We start from the raw sequence: 26,532 nt of genomic DNA on the forward strand, positions 1-26,532 counted from the left end.
GCAATAGAATCCTACTCTGATGCTTTCTGCCTACAACAAAATCTCTTGCATAGTTAGTTTTGTTTCGGTATGCTGCATTGAAAGTGGCTAATATTGACTTGATTCAATCACAGTTGCTACAGTAAAGGAAAATGTTGTTAGTGTTAACAAGGAAAACTAGAAAGTTGAGTGAAGTTCAATCTCATGCTTCTCTTCATGGGCTGATATTTCTTCTGCTCTCTGCACTGCAGTCTCGGGCTACTGAGCGACAATCTCGGGCTACTGCACTGCAGTCTCTGGCTACTGAGCGACAGTCTCGGGCTACTGCACTGCAGTCTCGGGCTGTCTGAGGTCCTGAGCGCTCTGAGGCAGATTTTCATCAGGGAACTCTCTGTACTTTGCTCCATTCACCTTTCCTGACTACTCTACCAGTCCCTGTTGCTGAAAACATCCCCACAGCATGATGCTGCCACCACCACGCCTCACAGTAGGAATGGTGCCAAGTTTCCTCCAGATGTGACGCTTGGCATTCAGGCCAAAGAGTTCAATCTTGGTTTCATCAGACCAGAGAATCTTGTTTCTGTCTGGCTACTCTAACATAAAGGCCTGATTGGTGGAGTGCTGCAGAGATGGTTGTCCTTCTGGAAGGTTCTCCCATCTCCACAGAGTAACTCTGGAGCTCTGTCAGAGTGACCATCGGGTTCTTGGTCACCTCCCTGACCAAGGCCCGTCTCCCCCGATTGCTCAGTTTGGCCGGGCAGCCAGCTCTAGGAAGAGTCTTGGTGGTTCCAAACTTCTTCCATTTAAGAATGATGGAGGCCACTGTATTCTTGGGGACCTTCAATGCCGCAGACATTTTTTGGTACCCTTCCCCAGATCTGTGCCTCGACACAATCCTGTCTCGAGCTCTACGGACAATTCCTTCGACCTCTTGGCTTGGTTTTTGCTCTGACATGCTGTGGGACCTAATATAGACAGGTGTGTGCCTTTCCAAATCATGTCCAATCAATTGAATTCACCACAGGTGGACTCCAATCAAGTTCAATGGAAACAAGATGCACCTGAGCTCAATTTCTCATAGCAAAGGTTCTGAATACTTATGTAATTAAGGTATTTCTGTTTTTTTTTTTTTATTCATTTGCAAACATTTTTAAAAACCTGTTTTCACTTTGTCATTATGGAATACTGTGTGTAGATTGATGAGGACAAAAAACTATTTCATCCATTTTAGAATAAGGCTGTAATGTAACAAAATGTGGAAAATGTCAAGGGGTCTGAATTTGTTCCAAATGCACCGTATACTATATGCATGTAGGAACCTATGAACAGAGGTTTAGTGCTGACACTAGGGAGGCACCGTGTGGAGACAGATGGAACAAGGTTGGATAAGGTAGGCATACTCACTTGCGGAGCTCAGTGTAGATAGGCAGAACCTCAGGATGGCACACAAAGGCAAAGGCCAGGATGGGGATGGTGTATGCTGTCTGTGAAGGAAACACACAAACACCTAATGAGCTTGACTATGGTCAAAAGTAGTGCATAATATAGGGAATAGGGTGCCATTTGGGAAACATTGGCCCTGTGGTCGGTCTGGTCTACTGTACCTGAGAGTTCATGGTGAACATTTTTGCACCACAGTGGGAGTCATCCACCTCGTGCAACAGACCATTATCATGGAGAGCATGGTTATCAGTGACGTTCAGGTGGATGTCCAGGTGAGAGACCGTGTGATTGGCTGCAGAGAACTCCTCAAACGGACAGGGGATCTGGAACTTCTTATAGATCACCTACAGAGGAAGTACAGACTCAGTGAGCATAGCCTTGCTATTGAGAAAAGCCGCCGTAGGCAGACCTGGCTCTCAAGAGAAGACAGGCTTTGTGGACACTGCTCACAAAATGAGGTGGAAACTGAGCTGCACTTCCTAACCTCCTGCCAAATGTATGACCATATTAGAGACACATCTTTCCTTCAGATTACACAGACCCACAATAATTTGAAAACAAATTGATAAACTCCCATATCTATTGGGTGAAATACCACAGTGTGCCATCACAGCAGCATGTTGTGTGACCTGTTGCCACAAGAAAAGGGCAACCAGTGAAGAACCAGTAATTATTTGCACATTTGAAATGCCTTTATTCTTTTGGAACTTTTGTGAGTGTAATGTTTACTGTTCATCTTTTTATTGTTTATTTCACTTTTGTTTATCATCTATTTCACTTGCTTTGGCAATGTAAACTTATGTTTCCCATGCCAATAAAGCCCCTTCAATTGAATTTAAATTGAGAGAAGGAGAAGGGGGAAGAGGGAGAGAGAAAAGAGGAGGAGAAGGGGGAAGAGGGAGAGAGAAAAGAGGAGGAGAAGGGGGAAGAGGGAGAGAGAAAAGAGGAGGAGAAGGGGGAAGAGGGAGAGAGAAAAGAGGAGGAGAAGGGGGAAGAGGGAGAGAGAAAAGAGGAGGAGAAGGGGGAAGAGGGAGAGAGAAAAGAGGAGGAGAAGGGGGAAGAGGGAGAGAGAAAAGAGGAGGAAAAGGGGGGGAGAGAGAGAGGGAGGAGGGGGAGGGATAGAGGAAGAGGAGGGGGAGGGATAGAGGAAGAGGAGGGGGAGGGATAGAGGAAGAGCGAGAGGAGGAGGAGGAGAAGGAGGTATAGAGGGGGAGAGAGGAGAATAAGAGGAGGAGGGAAAAGGGGAGAGGAGGGATAGAGGGAGAGAGAGGAGGAGGAGAGATGGGAGAAAGAGAGGAGGGGGGTGGATAGAGGGAGAGGGAGGGAGAGAGGGAGAGAGAGAGAAAATAGTGGAGGAGAAGAAGGGATAGAGGGAGAGAGACAGGAGAAGGGGGAGGGAGAGAGGGAGAGGAGAGATAGGAGAGAGAGAAGAGGAGGAGGGAGAGGAGAGATGGGGGGGAGCGAGAGGAGGAGGATGGATAGATAGAGGGAGAGAGGAGGAGGAGGATGGGTAGAGGGAGAGAGAGAGAGAGGAGGAGGAGAAGGGATAGAGGGAGAGAGGGGGAGGAGGAGGAAGAGGAGGGGAGGAGAGATAGAGGGAGTTGGAATAGGAGGAGGAGAGAGGTAGGATACACATCAAGCAACACAGCAACATGTCTGAGATCAGTGTCATACACACACAGGGAATAGACATGAGTATGAGAGATGAAGGAGGGATGAGGGAGGAAGGAGGAGGGAAGGAGAGGGAGTATTATGGAGCTCAGAAAAGCTATTTCTTATGATTCAGTCTATGAGAGGAAGGGAGAGGAATGAGATGAACGAGGGAGGGAGGAGGCGAGGAAGCAAAGGGAGGAGAGAGGAATGAGAGAAGGGGGAGAGGGAGGAGAGGAGGGAGAGGAGAGTGAAGAAACAAACGTACCGCACTGAGGAAGAAGACCATGCAGCTAAGGGAGAAACCACTGGTATAGCCCAGGTAGCCTGTAGAGCACAAAACAATGACATATTAGAAATAATGGAATAGAATTGTGAGCTGTTTAAGTTTGGTGGTCACACTAGATGTAGGCTACTAATGGTGGAAAGACCACATCCAATTACATGCCTTTAACATGGAAATGAGTACCAGTGACAGGAGGAGATTGCTGCGCTTCATTTCTTAAAATGTAATCAGTGTGCTGCAGGGGCGTGGACCAATCATGATTGCCAGTGCAACACACACATTGTGTTGCACTGTGTGTGTGTGTGTGTGTGTGTGTGTGTGTGTGTGTGTGTGTGTGTGTGTGTGTGTGTGTGTGTAGCCGCACCACAATGCAGCATCTCATCTGTGTTAGTGTTGACTTGGTCGTCTACGACTCTGTGTTTCTGGGCTCCATAGAGACATAGGAGGCTAATTGGGTCCCTACCGTTTCCACGGCAGAACCAATACCGGGCCAGGAGAGCAGGAGCGGTGTGAGGGTCTGATTGGCTGCTGTGTGACCCAGGAGAGTTGACAATGCTGTCAGGACCTCCACACGGCAATAGAAGCCTTAATACACCCTGCGGTATTCCTCCACCTTCACCTCCACCTTGCTTCAGAAAGAGTGTAGCTCTCACATCTAACCACATGTACCTGTTATAACCTAATGTAAAGCTATCTGAGGCTTTCATAAGACCTAGCCCAGCAGGACAGCTGTGCATATGTCCTTATGTAGTGGAGGTGGTTCATTGAACTACACTCTCTTGATGACTAGCCTTGCCTGAGATCCGAAGATTCATGTTAGCTCCCAGAGCCTAATGGCTGGCCTTTAGCTTAGTTAGCTAACACAGTATTCAGTTGTGTGTTGTGGACAACCCAGGTTTATTACGTGGTTAGTGTTACATATGAGCTTGCTGTTATTTTGCGGGAAAACAAAGAGGTTGGAAGGGAGAAGAAGAGGTGCAACTCACCCAGCTGCTTCATCAGGGCCAAAGGAAGGATCACGCTAATGGAGACCATGATCACCAGGTAGTTCCCATTCAGGTACCACAAACTAAGAGCGATATATATATATATATATATATATGAATGAGAGAGAGAGAGAGAGGGGGGCAGCGAGAGAGACAGAGAGAGCGAGAGAGACAGGCAGAGAGAGAGAATGTTAAAATCCCCTTTATTGAGTCAGCACATTAACATTCAACCCTCAGTAATCATGCACCACTGTGCTCATGTAAGAAAAAACAGAGAGTGTTTATAAGGACAAGATCCCCCTCATTGTCAACAGAGCACAACCCCCTCTGAAGGCCCTATGTATGGATGAAAAGCCTGTCCGTACAGTTCTTTCTGGTCTTCTAGATGGCTAGCTTGGCTACTTCTGACAAAAAACTCAGAACAAAACAGACAACCTTCCTAAACGCTTGGCTCTAGGTGCACCAAATTTATATTGGTGTCTATCGCCCCATGTATGATCCCCCATTGGAGTTCAGCTGTCCGTTTGTCAATTGGCAACTTTTGGGGAAGTGCTTGGACCAAACAACTCAGCCCACCTCGTTGACATCACCCCTGCCAAAGTATGTGCATGCATGTTGTGTACATGAGAGAGAGAGAAGGGAGATAACTTACAGTATTAGAGAGGAAATTGCATAACACCACACTAAATGTTCTGATTGATTGATTGAGTCACTCACTGCCAGAGAGTCAGAATATAGTCTGTCTAATAGTTCTGCTCTGGTCTATTATGTAAGAGCCAGGCTAGGTTTACAGTGGAACGCCTGTTGGGCTTATTGGGGAAATATGTCTATTTCTGACTATTGTTTCTGCGTGACATTGCTCTTTCATCTGGCACAGGGGGTCTGAAGCACTCTCTTATATAAGGCTATTGATTTACATGGGTGTTGATAGTTCCAATAAGAGTAGCATATAGGGACCCACCCCACACATACCTTCCACCCAAGCATATTTTCCTTCCACATGGCCTTGGCCTGAGCACCAGTACGAGCTCCCTGCCTCCAGCCAAACACAGGCAAGGACGGTGCTCTCTATATGCTCTATCCTCATCTGGGAGGTCTGCTACATCATAACATATGTGATCCAGACGGATTTGAGGCTTCTAAATAGCCACTAATAATGCATAACGGTCTCCATGTGCACGTCAACAGGCATTGAGATGTGTCACGTTGCATTCTCAGCGCTGAGAATGTTGGACACAGGGTGACCCCATGGTCAGATCACATGGTGGCTTGGGACAGGTTGAGGGCCAGCAACTGTTCACCCCAGTCTGAGAGAACCATTCCTAACATCTAATTGGTTTTTAATAAGTCTCGCCACAACAGTGTCTATGTGAAACACCTCAGGCTTGCTCGGCCATGTCCTGCTGCTGCAGCTGCCCAAGGGAACAAGCTAGTTATATTATCACCATGGGAACAAGCTAGTAACATTAACACCAAGGGAACAGGCTAATAACATTAACACCAAGGGAACAAGCTAGTTATATTATCACCATGGGAACAAGCTAGTAACATTAACACCAAGGGAACAGGCTAATAACATTAACACCAAGGGAACAAGCTAGTTATATTATCACCATGGGAACAAGCTAGTAACATTAACACCAAGGGAACAGGCTAATAGCATTAACACCAAGGGAACAGGCTAATAACATTAACACCAAGGGAACAGGCTAATAGCATTAACACCAAGGGAACAAGCTAATAACATTAACACCAAGGGAACAGGCTAATAACATTAACACCAAGGGAACAAGCTAGTTATATTATCACCATGGGAACAAGCTAGTAACATTAACACCAAGGGAACAGGCTAATAGCATTAACACCAAGGGAACAAGCTAATAACATTAACACCAAGGGAACAGGCTAATAGCATTAACACCAAGGGAACAGGCTAATAGCATTAACACCAAGGGAACAGGCTAATAACATTAACACCAAGGGAACAGGCTAATAGCATTAACACCAAGGGAACAGGCTAATAGCATTAACACCAAGGGAACAGGCTAATAACATTAACACCAAGGGAACAGGCTAATAGCATTAACACCAAGGGAACAGGCTAATAACATTAACACCAAGGGAACAGGCTAATAACATTAACACCAAGGGAACAGGCTAATAGCATTAACACCAAGGGAACAGGCTAATAACATTAACACCAAGGGAACAGGCTAATAACATTAACACCAAGGGAACAGGCTAATAACATTAACACCAAGGGAACAGGCTAATAGCATTAACACCAAGGGAACAGGCTAATAACATTAACACCAAGGGAACAGGCTAATAACATTAACACCAAGGGAACAGGCTAATAACATTAACACCAAGGGAACAAGCTAGTAACATTAACACCAAGGGAACACGCTACTTATATTATCACCATGGGAACAAGCTAGTAACATTAACACCAAGGGAACACGCTACTTATATTATCACCATGGGAACAAGCTTGTAACATTAACACCAAGGAAACAGGCTAGTAACATTAACACCAAGGAAACAAGCCAGTAACATTAACACCAAGGGAACAAGCTAGTAACAATAACACCAAGGGAACAAGCTAGTAACAATAACACCAAGGAAACAAGCTAGTAACATCAACACCAAGGAAACAAGCTAGTAACATTAACATCAAGGGAACAAGCTAAACTAAACGTCCCCTCACTGCTTTTATCTTTGAATGTCAAGGTCCTGAAAAAGGGACGTTTCTTTTTTTAGGTGATGGTCGGATTTGCGTTCATCATAGAAGGAATGAGGCCTGTACTCTGGAGTGGGATCGATTTGAAGGTGGAGGGTCCGTCATGGTCTGGGGCGGTGTGTCACAGCATCATCGGACTGAGCTTGTTGTCATTGCAGGCAATCTCAACGCTGTGCGTTACAGAGAAGACATCCTCCTCCCTCATGTGGTACCCTTCCTGCAGGCTCATCCTGACATGACCCTCCAGCATGACAATGCCACCAGCCATACTGCTCATTCTGAGTGATTTCCTGCAAGACAGGAATGTCAGTGTTCTGCCATGGCCAGCGAAGATCAACATCTCACAGCAAAAACTGACAAATCAGGTGCAGTCCATGAGGAGATGCACTGCAGTACTTAATGCAGCTGGTGGCCACACCAGATACTGACTGTTGCTTTAGATTTTGAACCCCCCCCCCCCCCCCCCCCCCCCCCCCCTTGGTTCAGGGACACATTATTCCATTTCTGTTAGTCACATGTCTTCAGTTTATGTCTCAGTTGTTGAATCTTATGTTCATACAAATATTTACACATGTTAAGTTTGCTGAAAATAAACGCAGTTGACAGTGAGAGGACGTTTCTTTTTTTGCTGAGTTTATTTATATAATTTTAAATGTTATGATTATTAATTTGCGTTGTTCCAAATGTCTGAATAAAAATGACAGTTAGTATAGAATGGTGCTGAAGGGAGCCATACAAGCTAGAACCGCCACTGCCTATAGACTACAGCATATTTTCTTCTAAAGCCTGGGTATCAGAGGGTCTCTGGTTAAGCTGCTAAACCTGTTATTCTTAACACTCTCTGTGAGCCAGGCCATACAACAAACAGGGCTGGCCTACGGAATACAGTGTGCGAATGCGCTGCCCTCTGTGTGAGTGTGTGCATGTACAGTGGGGCAAAAAAGTATTTAGTCAGCCACCAATTGTGCAAGTTCTCCCACTTAAAAAGATGAGAAATAAATTCATAAAAAATCCTACAATGTGATTTTCTGGATTTTTTTTCTCATTTTGTCTGTCATAGTTGAAGTGTACCTATGATGAAAATTACAGGCCTCTCATCTTTTTAAGTGGGAGAACTTGCACAATTGGTGGCTGACTAAATACTGTTTTGCCCCACTGTACGTGGGCGCGTCTGCTCTTGTGTGGGGAGGAAGGCTGGAGAAACTTTAGAGAGCCCCTAGGAAGCAGGAAGCACAGGCTTCCTTTCATGGCATTTTAATCTTTATGATCATGTTTTATTAGAGATCAGGAGGTGGGGGTGGGGGGGTCTTGACCCTGTGTCAATCCCACTTTTGATCCACCTGTCCATCTCCTGCTCTGTCTTTGAGGAAGAGTACCTTACCTTATGTTCTATCCAGCTGCCTATGATTTCGTATATACTGTACTGTACATTCTATCCTCTTCCTTCATATGTAGCCCTCTACTATCATCTTCCTTCATGTAGCCCTCTACTATCCTCTTCCTTCATATGTAGCCCTCTACTATCCTCTTCCTTCATATGTAGCCCTCTACTATCCTCTTCCTTCATATGTAGCCCTCTACTATCCTCTTCCTTCATGTAGCCCTCTACTATCCTCTTCCTTCATGTAGCCCTCTACTATCCTCTTCCTTCATATGTAGCCCTCTACTATCCTCTTCCTTCATATGTAGCCTCTACTATCCTCTTCCTTCATATGTAGCCCTCTACTATCCTCTTCCTTCATATGTAGCCCTCTACTATCCTCTTACTTCATATGTAGCCCTCTACTATCCTCTTCCTTCATATGTAGCCCTCTACTATCCTTTTCCTTCATATGTAGCCTCTACTATCCTCTTCCTTCATATGTAGCCCTCTACTATCCTCTTCCTTCATATGTAGGCTCTACTATCCTCTTCCTTCATATGTAGCCCTCTACTATCCTCTTCCTTCATATGTAGCCCTCTACTATCCTCTTCCTTCATATGTAGCCCTCTACTATCCTTTTCCTTCATATGTAGCCTCTACTATCCTCTTCCTTCATATGTAGCCCTCTACTATCCTCTTCCTTCATATGTAGGCTCTACTATCCTCTTCCTTCATATGTAGCCCTCTACTATCCTCTTCCTTCATATGTAGCCCTCTACTATCCTCTTCCTTCATATGTAGCCCTCTACTATCCTCTTCCTTCATATGTAGCCCTCTACTATCCTCTTCCTTCAGATGTAGCCCTCTACTATCCTCTTCCTTCATATGTAGGCTCTACTATCCTCTTCCTTCAGATGTAGCCCCTACAATCCTCTCCCTTCATATGTAGCCCTCTACTATCCTCTTCCTTCATATGTAGCCCTCTACTATCCTCTTCCTTCATATGTAGCCCTCTACTATCCTCTTCCTTCATATGTAGCCCTCTACTATCCTCTTCCTTCATATGTAGCCCTCTACTATCCTCTTCCTTCAGATGTAGCCCTCTACTATCCTCTTCCTTCAGATGTAGCCCTCTACTATCCTCTTCCTTCAGATGTAGCCCTCTACTATCCTCTTCCTTCAGATGTAGCCCTCTACTATCCTCTTCCTTCAGATGTAGCCCTCTACTATCCTCTTCCTTCATATGTAGCCCTCTACTATCCTCTTCCTTCATATGTAGCCTCTACTATCCTCTTCCTTCATATGTAGCCTCTACTATCCTCTTCCTTCAGATGTAGCCCTCTACTATCCTCTTCCTTCAGATGTAGCCCTCTACTATCCTCTTCCTTCAGATGTAGCCCTCTACTATCCTCTTCCTTCATGTAGCCCTCTACTATCCTCTTCCTTCATATGTAGCCCCTACAATCCTTTTCCTTCATATGTAGCCCTCTACTATCCTCTTCCTTCATATGTAGCCCTCTACTATCCCCTTCCTTCATGTAGCCCCTACAATCCTCTTCCTTCATATGTAGCCTCTACAATCCTTTTCCTTCATATGTAGCCCTCTACTATCCTCTTCCTTCATATGTAGCCTCTACTATCCTCTTCCTTCATGTAGCCCCTACAATCCTCTTCCTTCATATGTAGCCTCTACTATCCTCTTCCTTCATATGTAGCCTCTACTATCCTCTTCCTTCATGTTGCCCTCTACTATCCTCGTCCTTCATGTTGCCCTCTACTATCCTCTTCCTTCATGTTGCCCTCTACTATCCTCGTCCTTCATGTTGCCCTCTACTATCCTCGTCCTTCATGTTGCCCTCTACTATCCTCTTCCTTCATATGTAGCCCTCTACTATTATGTGTGAGAGTGAGTGACAGGCACTTATCCAATCAGACACACTGTATGAATCACTGTAAACCCATTTCTATTTTAATAATCTTGGGCCATAAACAAACCCTTACTCCACAAATGTAAAAGCACCTGAAACCAGAGAATATGATGTACTGACCATGTATGTATAGAGGGAGCTAAAGAAGTATGGGTGTGTGCATGCTGTTGTGTGCATGCTGTTGTGTGTGCGTACTGTTGTGTGTGTGTGGACTGTTGTGTATGCATACTGTTGTGTGTGTACTGTTTAAATGTCTGGACATAAAGTTTCCTGTCTATGTGTTTGTGCCTGAGTTGACCTGTCCTTTAGTGTGACCTGAACTGAGGCTGCCCCCCCAGTCCAGACAGCTCTCAGCTGTCACCTGAGAATGTGTGTGTGTGTTTGCTTGATATGTGTTTGATCCTTCCCCAAATACACACACACACACACGCGCGTCACAATCTAACCCTGTCACACCCCTCCTCATCAACAACAAAGGGTGATGACAGGCCTTCAGAGAACTCTAATATCCCCATGGAGAAATACCTGCACTCTCCCAGAAATGAAACGCACACCCATAACAACAGTTCAACACACTACAATCACTTAGCTACAGGACACACAGAAACACACTGAGACACATGGTCTGAGCATCAGACTAGCTGGATAACAGAGGGCTCTAAGCCAGAGCACAGAGGACGGACGGAGAAGCCGTCTCATCTCACCTCCATTTGTCAGGAGGCCAACACCATTGAGATAAATATGAGTCATTTTCACTGCTCTTCTGGCTGCACTACTGTACATTTCTTTCATGTATTCAACTCCCCCGTGTCAACTACAGCCAGTGTGCTTTGATGCAGGGCTGAGCCCTTTGGCCAGGCTAATAGAGAAGGGAGCTGTGATGTTTCCTAAAGCAGCCTGGCTGGCTGGCTGACTGGCTGGGTAGGGCAGGACAGGGCTCAGCTCTCTGCACTCCCTGTCGTGTCCAGTCCAGGGTTTGTTTTTAGATCCAGCCAGAGGGAGAAGCAGTGCAGGAAACCACTTCAGACAGCCAGGGACCGTAGGGGTGCCCAACACACCACTCCCCGCATCAACACCACAACACTTCTGTTTGGAGGCGTTGTCACCACAACCCATGGGTGGTCGAAGAGACGTGTGCTAGCCATTCCTGACAATCCTCTCTGTTCTGTCTAGCAGACAGCAGGCTCCCACCCCTGCCCCACCTCTCACCTGGAATACGAGGCAATGCCAGGTGAACCAGGGTCCATGCAAAGCTACCAGCTACAGCTCCACAGGCAGAAAGGGCCTTCATCTGGGCGTTTAGCAGGGAACAACGTTGTAGAACATTCCAATATACTTTATAGAACAAACATGTCTCACTTACATGCAAAATTAGGAATCACATCCACTTTACTCTTGCATTTTCAACATTTGCCTACTGTGGGCCTGGAATGTAGAGACATGTTAGATCTAGTGGACAGACCAAAAATAGTACTCACTCAGCCATGGGGTCTGCCCTACTGAAGGCCTGGATGACCAATGGGAACTCAGACTTGACGATGTACAGGTAGCTGGACATGGCTGTGAGAAGTAGAGACCGACAGAAACTCTGAGTGACACAGTCAGTGACATTTAATCAAGACGTAGCTAACACCTTCACATATGGGTGACTCACTCAGTCACCACATAGAACATTCACCTGTGGAAAGACAGACTTACAGACGTCTAGAAAAGAAAAAACTGCACAGTGTGGAAAGAGATTTTCTAAAGGCATGAATTATTAAAACGATTTACAAACATAAAAAGCTATTCAACAGTTCTCAAAGCAAATGAAAGTTTTCCCCCATTTCAGAACATATCCTCATCTTCATAATGTGTCCTCATTTCAGCACATTTTTATTTTATTTTATTGAAATTGTATTTAACTAGGCAAGTCAGTTAAGAACTAATTCTTATTTACAATGACGGCCTACACCTGCCAAACCTGGACGACGCTGGGCCAATTGTGCACTGCTCATGTGTTATTAAGTGGTTATTCCCTCATGTGCCCTCACATCCAACTGAATAAGTGACCATGCATTGTCTATGTAATTAATGTCTACATTCTGAATTTTATCAAACTGTTCCTATTCTATTCTTACTCTCTATGTGTAACTCCTCGCCTTGACCTAAAATAACCTGATTCATGATTCTCAGACAGTACTTTGTGTTATGTGTTCTCTGTGTGGTACAAGGAGACACTTCACTTCACTGCTACAATAAGAAACACAATGGTAACATGGCTGGCTGGTTGGTGCTGGCTGGTGCTGCCTGTGCCTCAGTCAAAGCTAGGGATCCGACCACGCAGGAAGGCAGGCAGCCAACATACTGCCAACGCCAACACACCACCTCGTAACCAAGGCAGCAGCTGTTAGCTAACTGGACAGCTGGCCTGAGCTCCTTAATACACTGCCATATCATATATACACACACACAGAAAGAGAGAGAGACAGTGAGGGCTAGAGCTGTATTACTAGTACTATATAAATATGGAGAATGGGGTGGGGGGCTAATGTGAAGGCCTGAACTCCAAGTGAACAGGAAGACCAAACAGTCTGCCTGCCTGTCTACTGCTGAGCTTTGTGATTCATCATAACACTATAGCCACTACAAATACACACAGATGTGTATTGTTGAGACAAACTAGACCAGTGACCACAGTGTCCTCTCACCTCCGATGTTCTGTAGTGTGATGGCGATACCGGCGGCCATCTTGCCTGTGGTGCCAAAGGCTCTATAGCCTAGTTGTTCATAAGCTCGGATTCCTGGAAGAGGAAGAGGGTTATGCAACATCATCATTACACAGCTTTACAGGGGGACACCCAGGTAGTAAATCAAACCACACTTAGTTATATAGTCCGTGTAGAATCTACAGAAGTTAATATTCCCATGCCAGGCCTCTATTTCCATACTAGGCCCCTATACCGGAATATAAACGCACAACAATATATAAACATTTGTCAACATCCTTAATGCTGGGCCATTGGGGATCCATTACATTGTAATAGCACATTACTTCCCCAAGCTAATCTATACAAGCTGCAATCAAGACATGCGAATGCTAAAACGGTAATTATGCCAGCCATCACTTTTTCTCCATTTGGCCCTGTCCCTGTGACTGGACACAGCAGCAGCCCAACATATGTAGTACCGTCATCTCCTCGCAATGGTTCAGCAATAGTGTCACACACCCCTACGTCCTGGAGTGTTGCCACTGGATCAAACAATGATGTGTATGTATAACTACAGTACACATAGCTACACAAGCACCATTCAAGCATGAGGTCCACTGAAGACGAGGGTCAGCTTACCCACAATGCCAGAGGATTTGAGCAGCAGGTGAATGGAGTAGGAGGACAAAGCCGCCACAGCAGTCAGAAGAAACCTGGGAGGAGAGAGAGAAAGAGTACATGATAAACACATCAATACCTCATTTCAATGCAGTGAAAGGTCTTTAGTTGAGCAAGCTCATTATTGACTGTGGAAGTGAACTCCTTTCTGACAATATGTAATAATACAGTACAAACACACACATTTCTACGACAAGCCCTGCACTTAGTGGCTTGACTAGGAGCCAATAGAACAAAATAAATGACAGTTTGAGATTACAATTGTCTGGGTATAATTCCAAAAATAAACATTTAAAGGTTTTACTGAAATACATTAAATTGTATCATGATGAGATTACTAGGATGAACAGTGAAAAAGTACAGCTAGAACAAAGCCAACTTTGGCTGGCTAACCACCAACTGTAATGTCCAACTGTAGCCATTTGATCTAAAGGATCAAGTACAGACAGTTAATAAAGGCAAGCGCTTTCTCAGCAGACTCTCAATGTCATGAAAAAGCTAATGCTGTATGATGTTGCCAACAGTCTGAGAAAATCATGTCGGGGGTAAGAACTTAGGAGCTATGTGTGGGGGGGGGTTAATAAAGGACGTAAGTCTGCGTCCAGCCATCCTGGTCTATTGTAATACTCTGAGAAACAGTGTTTCCCACTACTTATGCCCCTGTGCCAAAGGGAGCGCAGAGCGGAGTCGCAGTCCGCCTACAGAACACTGACCCCTTCGATCAGCATTCCTAGAGGTTCAGAGGGCGCTCTCGATGCCATCACCTTTCCCAGACCTCAGAGTCTGGCCCCTACAGTCAGATGGAGGCCCCTTGACTACTGACCACAGCAGAGGTGAGATCCTAGCATCTGGCCACAGTCAGCGTGGGCACAGAGGTTAAGCCCTGACATTCCACTGACCACCAAAAGAGCAGGGCCTTGTGTATGTAGGCCTATGTGGCCATTCCTCCATGAGTCACAACAGCCGGTGAATGAGACCACGGCATCGAGTATGAGCTGCTCAATGGTTGGTTTCCCACTCTGTTGTTACTGCTATGGGAAACGCTGAGTGGTGCTGAGTAAGAAATCATGGAAATTCTGAGTGATGTTGAGTAAGAAATCATGGAAATGCTGAATGATGCTGATTAAGAGATTATGGAAACGCTGAGTGATGCTGAGAAATAAATAATGGAAACGCTGAGTGATGCTGATTAAGAAATCATGGAAATGCTGAGTGATGCCGAGTAAGAAATCATGGAAACGCTGAGTGATGCCGAGTAAGAAATCATGGAAACGCTGAGTGATGCTGATTAAGAGATTATGTAAATGCTGAGTGATGCTGATTAAGAGAATATGTAAATGCTGAGTGATGCTGATTAAGAGATTATGTAAATGCTGAGTGATGCTGAGTAAGAAAACCTGGAAACGCTGAGTGATGCTGAGTAAGAAATAATGGAAATGCTGAGTGATGCTGAGTAAGAAATCATGGAAACGTTGAGTGATGCTGATTAAGAGATTATGTAAATGCTGAGTGATGCTGATTAAGAGATTATGTAAATGCTGAGTGATGCTGAGTAAGAAATCATGGAAACGCTGAGTGGTGCTGATTAAGAGATTATGTAAATGCTGAGTGATGCTGAGTAAGAAATCATGGAAACGCTGAGTGATGCTGATTAAGAAATCATGGAAATGCTGAGTGATGCCGAGTAAGAAATCATGGAAACGCTGAGTGGTGCTGATTAAGAGATTATGTAAATGCTGAGTGATGCTGAGTAAGAAATCATGGAAACGCTGAGTGATGCTGATTAAGAAATCATGGAAATGCTGAGTGATGCCGAGTAAGAAATCATGGAAACGCTGGGTGTTGCTGATTAAGAGATTATGTAAATGCTGAGTGATGCTGATTAAGAGAATATGTAAATGCTGAGTGATGCTGATTAAGAGATTATGTAAATGCTGAGTGATGCTGAGTAAGAAAACCTGGAAACGCTGAGTGATGCTGAGTAAGAAATAATGGAAATGCTGAGTGATGCTGAGTAAGAAATCATGGAAACGTTGAGTGATGCTGATTAAGAGATTATGTAAATGCTGAGTGATGCTGATTAAGAGATTATGTAAATGCTGAGTGATGCTGAGTAAGAAAACCTGGAAACGCTGAGTGATGCTGAGTAAGAAATCATGGAAATGCTGAGTGATGCTGAGTAAGAAATCATGGAAATGCTGAGTGATGCTGAGTAAGAAATCATGGAAACGCTGAGTGATGCTGAGTAAGAAATCATGGAAACGCTGAGTGATGCTGATTAAGAGATTATGTAAATGCTGAGTGATGCTGATTAGGAGATTATGTAAATGCTGAGTGATGCTGAGTAAGAGATTATGTAAATGCTGAGTGATGCTGATTAAGAGATTATGTAAATGCTGAGTGATGCTGAGTAAGAAACCCTGGAAACGCTGAGTAACACTAAGAAATCATGGAAATGCTGAGTGATGCGGAGTAAGAAATCCTGGAAATGCTGAGTGATGCTGAGTAAGAAATCATGGAAACACTGAGTGATGCTGAGTAAGAAATCCTGGAAACGCTGAGTGATGCTGGACACAAAGAAGGTTCTGCGTCGGTCACACCAACAATGCCACAAATCTACAATATAGTTGTTCAATATAAAATAGTCGGTTTTTCCATGGGAAAAGAAAGGACTTGGACCAATGACTTGAAATGTAATCACATTTTGTTTGCTACAGGAATCGAGACTTACTTTTACCAGAAGACATGCCTAAGAGTCCAAAGTCGGTAATACTATACTTAGATGGGAAGAAACATCCTTGGGTCAGAATACAGACAAACAAATCCATGTGAATTGATTCCTGCTTCTAACAAATACATCTGAAGCTGTTGAACAATAACCTGAAGTCACAAAGCCAGAGAAATGCCTCTGTTAATGGGATTTCTTTCATAAAAGCTGCATTAGAGACTTAAACAATAGGTTTTCTTTGCCGCAATCTCACTACAACAATTCCTAGTAGGTTCATAAAGAAGAAAGCCTTCATGAAGACAGCTTAGTTACTTGGTAACATTTATTTTCAGGTCGAAGGGTTTCTTCATTCACCAAAGCTTCTCAAAGGTGACCTTGATTGACATTAGTCTTTGTGGAAAAGCACAAGTTCAGCATGAGCACCATGTCATTGGGACAAAATTTGCAACAAAGATGATAACAATCACCATGGCGATGGTGATGATGCGTCAGGTGACCGTGAGCTCTAAGGAAGGGTTCTGCTGTTGATCCATCTTTAGAGGAGAAACTCTTTAGAATCTATAGAATAGGTTGTGTTCCCATGCAGAGTTGTGACTGAAGTCCTGCTCCCTGCAGCTAAACAACCCAACACAGCGTCACATGAATGGAGGGGGGGAGTGGGGACTGGAAGGCGGGGCTATTCTAGGCTGTAGCCTTTCTAGGGTCTGCTTGTGTTCACAGGAGCAGGAACAAGAGTTGGAGCAATGGGGGAGGATGGGAGGGAGAGGATAGTGTGGACCACCTCACCACAGACCCCCCAGCTCCACCCTGGCCCCTTCTCACCCCATCCTGGCCCAGCATCCCTCTTGAAGCAGGCAGGCTAGGCCTCTGGGCAGAGAGCATTTCTGCTCGTCTCAGCTCCCTCCTGCAAGCGAAGGTTGTGGCTATTTTCAACTCCCACTCCAGCCCTTTCCACTGTGTGGTATCTATGTGCAGCCTAAAGGCTATCACTGGGACTGGGGAGTACGTTCTCCACAGGCTCACTGCTTAGGCAAAGGGAGATCACACCACAACAAGCTGGCAGAGGCAGTGCGACTAGCAACAGACCAATGGCTAATGTGTGACTCCTACTGTGTCGGTGCTCAGTGTGTCACTTGCGGTTTCAGGGTTTTATGAGGTGATGAATGAAGAAACACTAAGCCACCTGGGGAAAGGAGAGACTAGGAGACAGTTAAGAAGCAAGGGGCAGGACTAGACATTACATTTACATTACATTTACATTATATTTTGGCTCATTTAACAGCAGTGGAGGCTGGTGGGAGGAGCAATAGGAGGACGGGCTCATTATAATGGATGGAATGAAATTAATGGAACAGAGCCAAACATGTGGTTTATATATGTTTGATGTGTTTAATATTGTTCCATTTCTTCCATTCCAGCCATTACAATGAGCTGTTCATCCTTTAGCTCCTACTAACAGCCTCCACTGTTTAACAGACACTCTTATTCAGAGCGACTCACAGTACAGTATCGCTGATGGTTTGACTTACAGGAAGAGCAGGATGCCAGTGTTGGCCATGGCATAAGCCAGTCCCAGAATTCCACTGCCCATGATAGCATTCCCCAGGTTGAACACAGACATGCCGAAAGACGTCTTTCCCTCAAACTGATCAAAACAAATATAACAATCTCAGATTCAGTTCATTCAATACTGAGGTAAAGCAGAAAATGGCTGCTGTTCTTACATTTAGAAACTCGTGCTTTTTGTCAAGTGCAATGTGACAGGCAGGATGTTTTATCAGATTCCAATCACATAGTGTGTGCATCCCAAGTGGCACCCTATTCCCTATATAGTACACTTCTTTTGAACAAACCCCTATGGTCAAAAGTAGTGCACTGCATAGGGAATAGGGTACCCACTTGGAACAAAGCCAGGGAGTGATGTTTGAGTTGAGGTACATGTGGAGGTAATGAAGTCAGCTACACTCACATCTGTGAAGCGCATGGGCTTCCTCCCATCTCCGTTGGGCAGAAACTCCTCATTCTCCAGGATGGCATCAGGATCATCAAACCTGGATGAAACAAAAAACCTCGTTACAATCGAAAGTCTCCAAAACCTGCAGCTTAAAATGGGGACACAAGCTACACAGACAGGAGGGAGTTAATTGTTAAAACAGTGTTAAAAATGCTTCACTTAAAGGATTGTTTGTGAGTAATGATTTAACATCGTCAGTAGGCCTACTAGGTAGAGATTGTCGGTGTGACGGTGTGTAGAAAGTAGAAACCTACCTGACGTTTTGAGTACCATTTCTGTGTTGGAAACAGAGCGTCCACGGGGCGTAGGAAGGACAGAAACAAGGCAAACATGCACTTAGAAACACAAACACCACTCAGGAAATCAGACGTCATTCCCGCTCTATAAACACTTAATACTCATTACTGTTGTCATACACTTAGCACAAGGAGGACAGGACAAGCAAACACAATGTGCAATGGCGGAAATTGAAACAGAGTTTTATGAGGTCCTTGTATAAGACCTCTACTTCCCAAATGGCACCATATTCCCTTTATAGTGCACTGCTTTTGACCAGGGACTATAGGGAAAGTACCACACTATGTAGAGAACAGGGTGCCATTTGTGATACAAACAGTGTCTCTGTATTTGATGGTTAATTACCAGTGTTTGGAATAATGTGGATGAATATATTGTATTGACCGGTGACATTTACAGGCTGTTTAATGGCTTTTGGTTTCCACACAGGTAGATAGATGACAGCAACACATGGTACATTCACAAACTGTAACAACACAGGACAAAGCCATTACTCTCTCCAGTGTAAGGTACTGGAATAACGAGGGCTGGGCATAACACTGCATGCAGTGGGCAAAAGAAATGTCACCACCCTTATATGACAGTAAGATCAAAGCATCCCTTCAAAAACAATTGGAATGGAATATACAATGTAATGTTTCTGTGGTATGCAGTAGAGGCAACAACATAAAAAAAATATAAACACCAGATAGGTGCAGTGAAATGTGTTGTTTTACAGGGACAACCCAAAGTAGGTTGGCGCCACTGGAGCAAGTTAGGGTTAAGTGGCTTGCTCAAGCACACATTGAGAGGTTTTCATCTTTTCGGCTCAGGTATTCAAACCAGCAAACTTTGTAAAACTGGCCCAATGCTCTAACCGCTATAACCTGCCGCACCAATCAGGTGTAATCTGTGACTAAAGTCATTGTTTTGAGCCTAGTCTTTGGCCCTTCTCAGCTGCTCATCGGACAGAGATTTTTTATAGTTGTGGTAGTTGTTGAACATATCAATAGTTTAACAACAATAATTGAGGTAGGTGTTCGAGCGGGGGGGGGGACAGGAGAAGTAAACTCACGTGTCTAATTCCTCTGCCATGGTCTTCATGGACACATACGCGTCATCTTCTAGGTCGTGACCTTTCCCATTGGGCGATTGTCCCAAGATGCTCATCTCTGATTGGTCTGGCTCCATGCTTTAAGCAGCAGTTATGATACACTGTGTGTGGTCCTCTCAGTCTGCTCCCTCAGGTGTCTAGAGCAGAGAGAGAAAGCATTTCATTGACACAGATCCCACAATTACTCCCCTATCTGTCTTGTTGTGTATCTACAGGATACAGTGCACGTGGTGACACTTGTATATGTATAAATAGGCATTCAGTTAAAAAAACATCCAACAATAAACTTCAACGGCTAGTCTCTCTCTGCTAATGACTGTGTGCATTTCGCTACACTCGCAATAACATCTGCTAACCATATGTATGTGACCAATAACATCTGCTAACCATATGTATGTGTCCAATAACATCTGCTAACCATATGTATGTGACCAATAACATCTGCTAACCATATGTATGTGACCAATAACATCTGCTAACCATATGTATGTGACCAATAAAATTTGAATTTGATTTGTGGTGACTCATTTATTTACACAGTAAAACTGTCACTTCAACATCCAAGATCTGACCTGTTTCACACACTTGTTTATGGTATAAATTATTCTAAATCAACTCAATCCACGAAACTATGCTTTTTGGGCAACTACAATACCAAGTAATGCAAATAGGTCCAAAGCATGGGGTCAAAGTTTGTGTGTTTGAGCCAACGTCACATCATCATTACACTGTTTGCTCATGGTGTTCCACTCAGTGATGTCACAAGGCCTGCCAGCTTTTCAGAGCTGAGAACGGAGGTGGTTCAACTTAACCCTCAGTTCAGGTCCCACATAATGTTGTCACACAGACACTTTCCTCCCACGCCTAGCCTATGTACAGTCCCACGCCTAGCCTATGTACAGCCCCCTTAAGTTAATACTTTGTAGCGCCACCTTTTGCTGCGATTACAGCTGTAAGTCGCTTGGGGTATGTCTCTATCAGTTTTGCACATCGAGAGACTGAACATTTTTCCCATTCCTCCTTGCAAAACAGCTCGAGCTCAGTGAGGTTATTATTATTTACCTTTATTTAACCAGGTAGGCAAGTTGAGAACAAGTTCTCATTTACAATTGCGACCTGGCCAAGATAAAGCAAAGCAGTTCGACAGATACAACAACACAGAGTTACACATGGAGTAAAACAAACATGCAGTCAATAATAAAGTATAAACAAGTCTATATACAATGTGAGCAAATGAGGTGAGAAGGGAGGTAAAGGCAAAAAAAGGCCTTGGTGGCAAGGTAAATACAATATAGCAAGTAAAACACTGGAATGGTAGTTTTGCAATGGAAGAATGTGCAAAGTAGAAATAAAAATAATGGGGTGCAAAGGAGCAAAATAAATAAATAAATTAAATACAGTTGGGAAAGAGGTAGTTGATAGGGCTAAATTATAGGTGGGCTATGTACAGGTGCAGTAATCTGTGAGCTGCTCTGACAGTTGGTGCTTAAAGCTAGTGAGGGAGATAAGTGTTTCCAGTTTCAGAGATTTTTGTAGTTCGTTCCAGTCATTGGCAGCAGAGAACTGGAAAGAGAGACGGCCAAAGAAAGAATTGGTTTTGGGGGTGACCAGAGAGATATACCTGCTGGAGCGTGTGCTACAGGTGGGAGATGCTATGGTGACCAGCGAGCTGAGATAAGGGGGGACTTTACCTAGCAGGGTCTTGTAGATGACATGGAGCCAGTGGGTTTGGCGACGAGTATGAAGCGAGGGCCAGCCAACGAGAGCGTACAGGTCGCAATGGTGGGTAGTATATGGGGCTTTGGTGACAAAACGGATTGCACTGTGATAGACTGCATCCAATTTGTTGAGTAGGGTATTGGAGGCTATTTTGTAAATTACATCACCAAAGTCGAGGATTGGTAGGATGGTCAGTTTTACAAGGGTATGTTTGGCAGCATGAGTGAAGGATGCTTTGTTGCGAAATAGGAAGCCAATTCTAGATTTAACTTTGGATTGGAGATGTTTGATATGGGTCTGGAAGGAGAGTTTACAGTCTAACCAGACACCTAAGTATTTGTAGTTGTCCACGTATTCTAAGTCAGAGCCGTCCAGAGTAGTGATGTTGGACAGGCGGGTAGGTGCAGGTAGTGATCGGTTGAAGAGCATGCATTTAGTTTTACTTGTATTTAAGAGCAATTGGAGGCCACGGAAGGAGAGTTGTATGGCATTGAAGCTTGCCTGGAGGGTTGTTAACACAGTGTCCAAAGAAGGGCCGGAAGTATACAGAATGGTGTCGTCTGCGTAGAGGTGGATCAGAGACTCACCAGCAGCAAGAGCGACCTCATTGATGTATACAGAGAAGAGAGTCGGTCCAAGAATTGAACCCTGTGGCACCCCCATAGAGACTGCCAGAGGTCCGGACAACAGACCCTCAGATTTGACACACTGAACTCTATCAGAGAAGTAGTTGGTGAACCAGGCGAGGCAATCATTTGAGAAACCAAGGCTGTTGAGTCTGCCGATGAGGATGTGGTGATTGACAGAGTCGAAAGCCTTGGCCAGATCAATGAATACGGCTGCACAGTAATGTTTCTTATCGATGGCGGTTAAGATATCGTTTAGGACCTTGAGGTTGGATGGAGAGCATTTGTGAACAGCAGTTTTCAGTTCTTTCCACAGATTCTCGATTGGATTCAGGTCTGGACTTTGACTTGGCCATTCTAACACCTGGATATGTTTATTTTTGAACCATTCCATTGTAGATTTTGCTTTATGTTTTGGATCATTGTCTTGTTGGAAGACAAATCTCCGTCCCAGTCTCAGGTCTTTTGCAGACTCCATCAGGTTTTCTTCCAGAATGGTCCGGTATTTGGCTCCATCCATCTTCCCATCAATTTTAACCATCTTCCCTGTCCCTGCTGAAGAAAAGCAGGCCCAAACCATGATGCTGCCACCACCATGTTTGACAGTGGGGATGGTGTGTTCAGCTGTGTTGCTTTTACGCCAAACATAACGTTTTGCATTGTTGCCAACAAGTTCAATTTTAGTTTCATCTGACCAGAGCACCTTCTTCCACATGTTTGGTGTGTCTCCCAGGTGGCTTGTGGCAAACTTTAAACAACACTTTTTATGGATATCTTTAAGAAATGGCTTTCTTGCCACTCTTCCATAAAGGCCAGATTTGTGCAATATACGACTGATTGTTGTCCTATGGACAGAGTCTCCCACCTCAGCTGTAGATCTCTGCAGTTCATCCAGAGTGATCATGGGCCTCTTGGCTGCATCTCTGATCAGTCTTGTCCTTGTATGAGCTGAAAGTTTAGAGGGACGGCCAGGTCTTGGTAGATTTGCAGTGGTCTGATACTCCTTTCATTTCAATATTATCGCTTGCACAGTGCTCCTTCGGATGTTTCAAGCTTGGGAAATCTTTTTGTATCCAAATCCGGCTTTAAACTTCTTCACAACAGTATCTCGGACCTGCCTGGTGTGTTCCTTGTTCTTCATGATGCTCTCTGCGCTTTTAACGGACCTCTGAGACTATCACAGTGCAGGTGCATTTATACGGAGACTTGATTACACACAGGTGGATTGTATTTATCATCATTAGTCATTTAGGTCAACATTGGATCATTCAGAGATCCTCACTGAACTTCTGGAGAGAGTTTGCTGCACTGAAAGTAAAGGGGCTGAATAATTTTGCACGCCAAATTTTTCAGTTTTTGATTTGTTAAAAAAGTTTGAAATATCCAATAAATGTCGTTCCATTTCATGATTGTGTCCCACTAGTTGTTGATTCTTCACAAAAAAATACAGTTTTATATCTTTATGTTTGAAGCCTGAAATGTGGCAAAAGGTCGCAAAGTTTAAGGGGGCCGAATACTTTCGCAAGGCACTGTACACAAACTACACCAGCCACACATACCCTACCCAAGTAGCACATACCATGTTGGAATTTCATTACTTCAGCATAACATTTCCTACATGTTTCCTCGTGGTTCTATTTAGTCATGTTCTCAAATTGTTACAAGAACATTAAACTTTCCATAAAAACCACAAGAAAACTTTTGTAACGTCTAAGAATGTTATTTAAAAACATACATTCTGTTTTCAGTATCAGAACTCAGGATAAGACAGGTGCAGACAGCTAGAGTCACAGATGTGTATTGACCCAAACGGGGCAGGCAAAAGTCTGGTCAAAGGTCCATAATCCAGGGCAGAGTCAATAAGGTACAGAACAGCAGGCAGGCTCAGGACCGGCAGAGGTTCGTAAACAGGTCAGAGTCAGTCAGGCAGGCGCAGGACTCGGACAGACTGCTCAGACCAGACTGCTCAGACCAGACTGCTCAGACCAGACTGCTCAGACCAGACTGCTCAGACCAGACTGCTCAGACCAGACAAGACAAACTGGCAACAGACAAGCAGAGAACACAGGTATAAATACAATGGGGATAAAGAGGAAGATGGGCGACACCTGGAGGGGGGTGGAGACAAGCACAAAGACAGGTGAAACAAATCAGGGTGTGACACTCAGCATCAACAAAACTCTCTCTACACTACATCTTGTTAAGTGTGTGTAGGTGTGTTGGCCACACCTGATCTCAATGAGTGCTTGTTTCCTTTAAAATGGGGTCTGTCTGAATAGGCTAAAATAAACAGCTTTGTATGTGTAAAAAAACATGGCATGCTAGCTCCAGCCTTGTGGCGCAGTGGACTAATTCAATGGATGAGGACAAGGAAACCAGTTTCAATAGTTCAAATCTCACAAAAAAAATTGTGTTGGCATGCTTAATGAAAACATTTCCATCTGTGCTTTAAACATTTTACCCAAAATAAGCTAACGGTGTAATTAAAATTATTATTGAAACATTCAGTGAAAGTTTTAAGGAAGTTATTAAAACACTCCAAATAACCTATAATTTCCATTCTCAGAGCCTTAATAAAACCTTCCAGGAAAATCTTCCAGGAAACAGATTAAAGCATTATCAGAAGCTCCCTGCAACCTAAATATAAATGTTCCAAGAACAGGCAAAATGTTCCCTACCGTTCTCAGAATGTTTAAAAAACGCTCCGTTTTCTGGTCAGGAAACATATGGCTTCATTCCCACAACCAATGTGAAACCAAAAATATACGTTTGCACAACTTCCAAGGAACCAAATGTGCTAGCTGGATAGTAACGTGAATGGAACTATACAGAACAAAAATATAAACGCAACTTGCAAAAATGTCAACAATTTTACTGAGTCATAAGGAAATCAGTCAATTTAAATACATTTATTAGGCCCTAATCTATGGATTTCACACGACTGAGTGGGGGTGCAGCCATGGGTGGGCCTGGGAGGGCATAGGCCCACCCACTTGGGAGCCAGGCCAACACACTGGAGAGCCAGGCACAGACAATCAGAATGAGTTTTTCTCCACAAAAGGGCTTTATTACAGACAGAAATACACTTCAGTTTCATCAGCTGTCCAGGTGGCTGGTCTCAGATGATCCCGCTGGTGAAGAAGCCGGATGTGGAGGTCCTGGGCTGGCGTGGTCACACGTGGTCTGTGATTGTGAGCCCGGTTGGGCGTACTGCCAAATTCTCTAAAACGACATTGAAGGCAGCTTATGGTAGAGAAATGAACATTAAATTCTTTGGCAAAAGCTCTGGTGCACATTCCTGCAGTCAGCATACAAATTACACGCCCCCTTAAAACTTGAGACATCTGTGGCATTGTGTTGTGTGGCAAAACGGCACATTTTAGAATGGCCTTTTATTGTCCCCAGCACAAGGTGCACCTGTGTAATGATCATGCTGTATATTCAGCTTCTTGATATGCCACACCTGTTCAGTGGATGGATTATATTGGCAAAGGAGAAATGCTCACTAACAGGGATGTAAACAAATTTGTGCACCAAATTTGAGAGAAATAAGCTTTTTGTGCATATGGAATATTTCTGGGATCTTTTATTTCAGCTCTTGAAACATGGGACCAAGACTTTACATGTTGCGTTTATATTTTTGTTCAGTATAGATACATCCTTAAGCTAACATAGCTGGTCATGTAACTGTAAATGTTTCGGGTTTTAACCATGGTCTGAAGGTATGGAGGTAAAGATGAGAGGTTGAGTTGGAGGGTAAGGAGATGGCGACGACTATGATATACGATCTCTATCTGAAAGGTCAACAACACACTAAACCTGCAGATTAATAATGTATGTGCGGGTGTTAACCTTTCTGCAGTGATGGTATAGTTACTCCCCACCAGGTTGCATGCCCTCAGTGACAATGATTCACCTCATTTCCAATTTCCTCTGTGATCTCAGAGGCTCACAAGGGGTCAGTTCCACAGACAGACAATGGGCAGTGTTGTTGTGATGGGAGCAGCTTCCTGGGTGAAGACAGCAGACAGCAGCCCCATTGTGTCACCACAACAAGTGTCCCCCTGCCTGCCAGAGTATCTTTAGTTGCAGCTCGCCACACAGCTGTTAATCAATCAACCACCACTCCAGTTTCAACAGTAAAATTACAATCTGTGATCAGGGAAGTCATGCACCCCAAAAATCTCAGGGGATGTGAGGATGTCTGGGGGGTGGTCCAGAGGAGGGGCTGGGCCCTCTGTCCGGAAGTTGGAGCAATTAGCATTTTTCGAACATCTCAAACAGCTTTTTCCTGCAATCTAGAGCCATA

The 26,532-nt window shown here is 44.3% G+C and overlaps 1 protein-coding gene across 4 annotated transcripts in view; it reads right to left on the reverse strand.

The window, feature by feature from the left end:
- The window catches only part of LOC110494674 (sodium-coupled neutral amino acid transporter 3), a 58,572-nt gene that overhangs the window by 13,266 nt on the left and 18,774 nt on the right, over window positions 1-26,532 (reverse strand). The window contains exons 2-13 of one of the 4 annotated variants that reach the window (XM_036950745.2): window positions 25,310-25,445; window positions 19,840-20,015; window positions 18,743-18,763; window positions 18,444-18,525; window positions 18,004-18,119; window positions 13,708-13,781; window positions 13,069-13,161; window positions 11,857-11,938; window positions 4,345-4,427; window positions 3,341-3,399; window positions 1,584-1,766; window positions 1,384-1,463 (exon numbers count right to left, since the gene is read on the reverse strand). In XM_036950745.2, the coding sequence (XP_036806640.1) occupies window positions 1,384-1,463; window positions 1,584-1,766; window positions 3,341-3,399; window positions 4,345-4,427; window positions 11,857-11,938; window positions 13,069-13,161; window positions 13,708-13,781; window positions 18,004-18,119; window positions 18,444-18,525; window positions 18,743-18,763; window positions 19,840-19,955 (989 nt within the window). In that variant the 5' untranslated portion in view covers window positions 19,956-20,015; window positions 25,310-25,445. The remainder of the gene's footprint in view (window positions 1-1,383; window positions 1,464-1,583; window positions 1,767-3,340; window positions 3,400-4,344; window positions 4,428-11,856; window positions 11,939-13,068; window positions 13,162-13,707; window positions 13,782-18,003; window positions 18,120-18,443; window positions 18,526-18,742; window positions 18,764-19,839; window positions 20,016-25,309; window positions 25,446-26,532) is intronic. The other 3 variants (XM_021569950.3, XM_090206300.1, XM_021569954.3) reach the window with 3 other exon arrangements.

The sequence above is a fragment of the Oncorhynchus mykiss genome, chromosome 17 (genome assembly GCF_057628025.1).
Source record: "Oncorhynchus mykiss isolate SJ-2025 chromosome 17, ASM5762802v1, whole genome shotgun sequence".
In the NCBI taxonomy this organism is placed as follows: domain Eukaryota; kingdom Metazoa; phylum Chordata; class Actinopteri; order Salmoniformes; family Salmonidae; genus Oncorhynchus; species Oncorhynchus mykiss.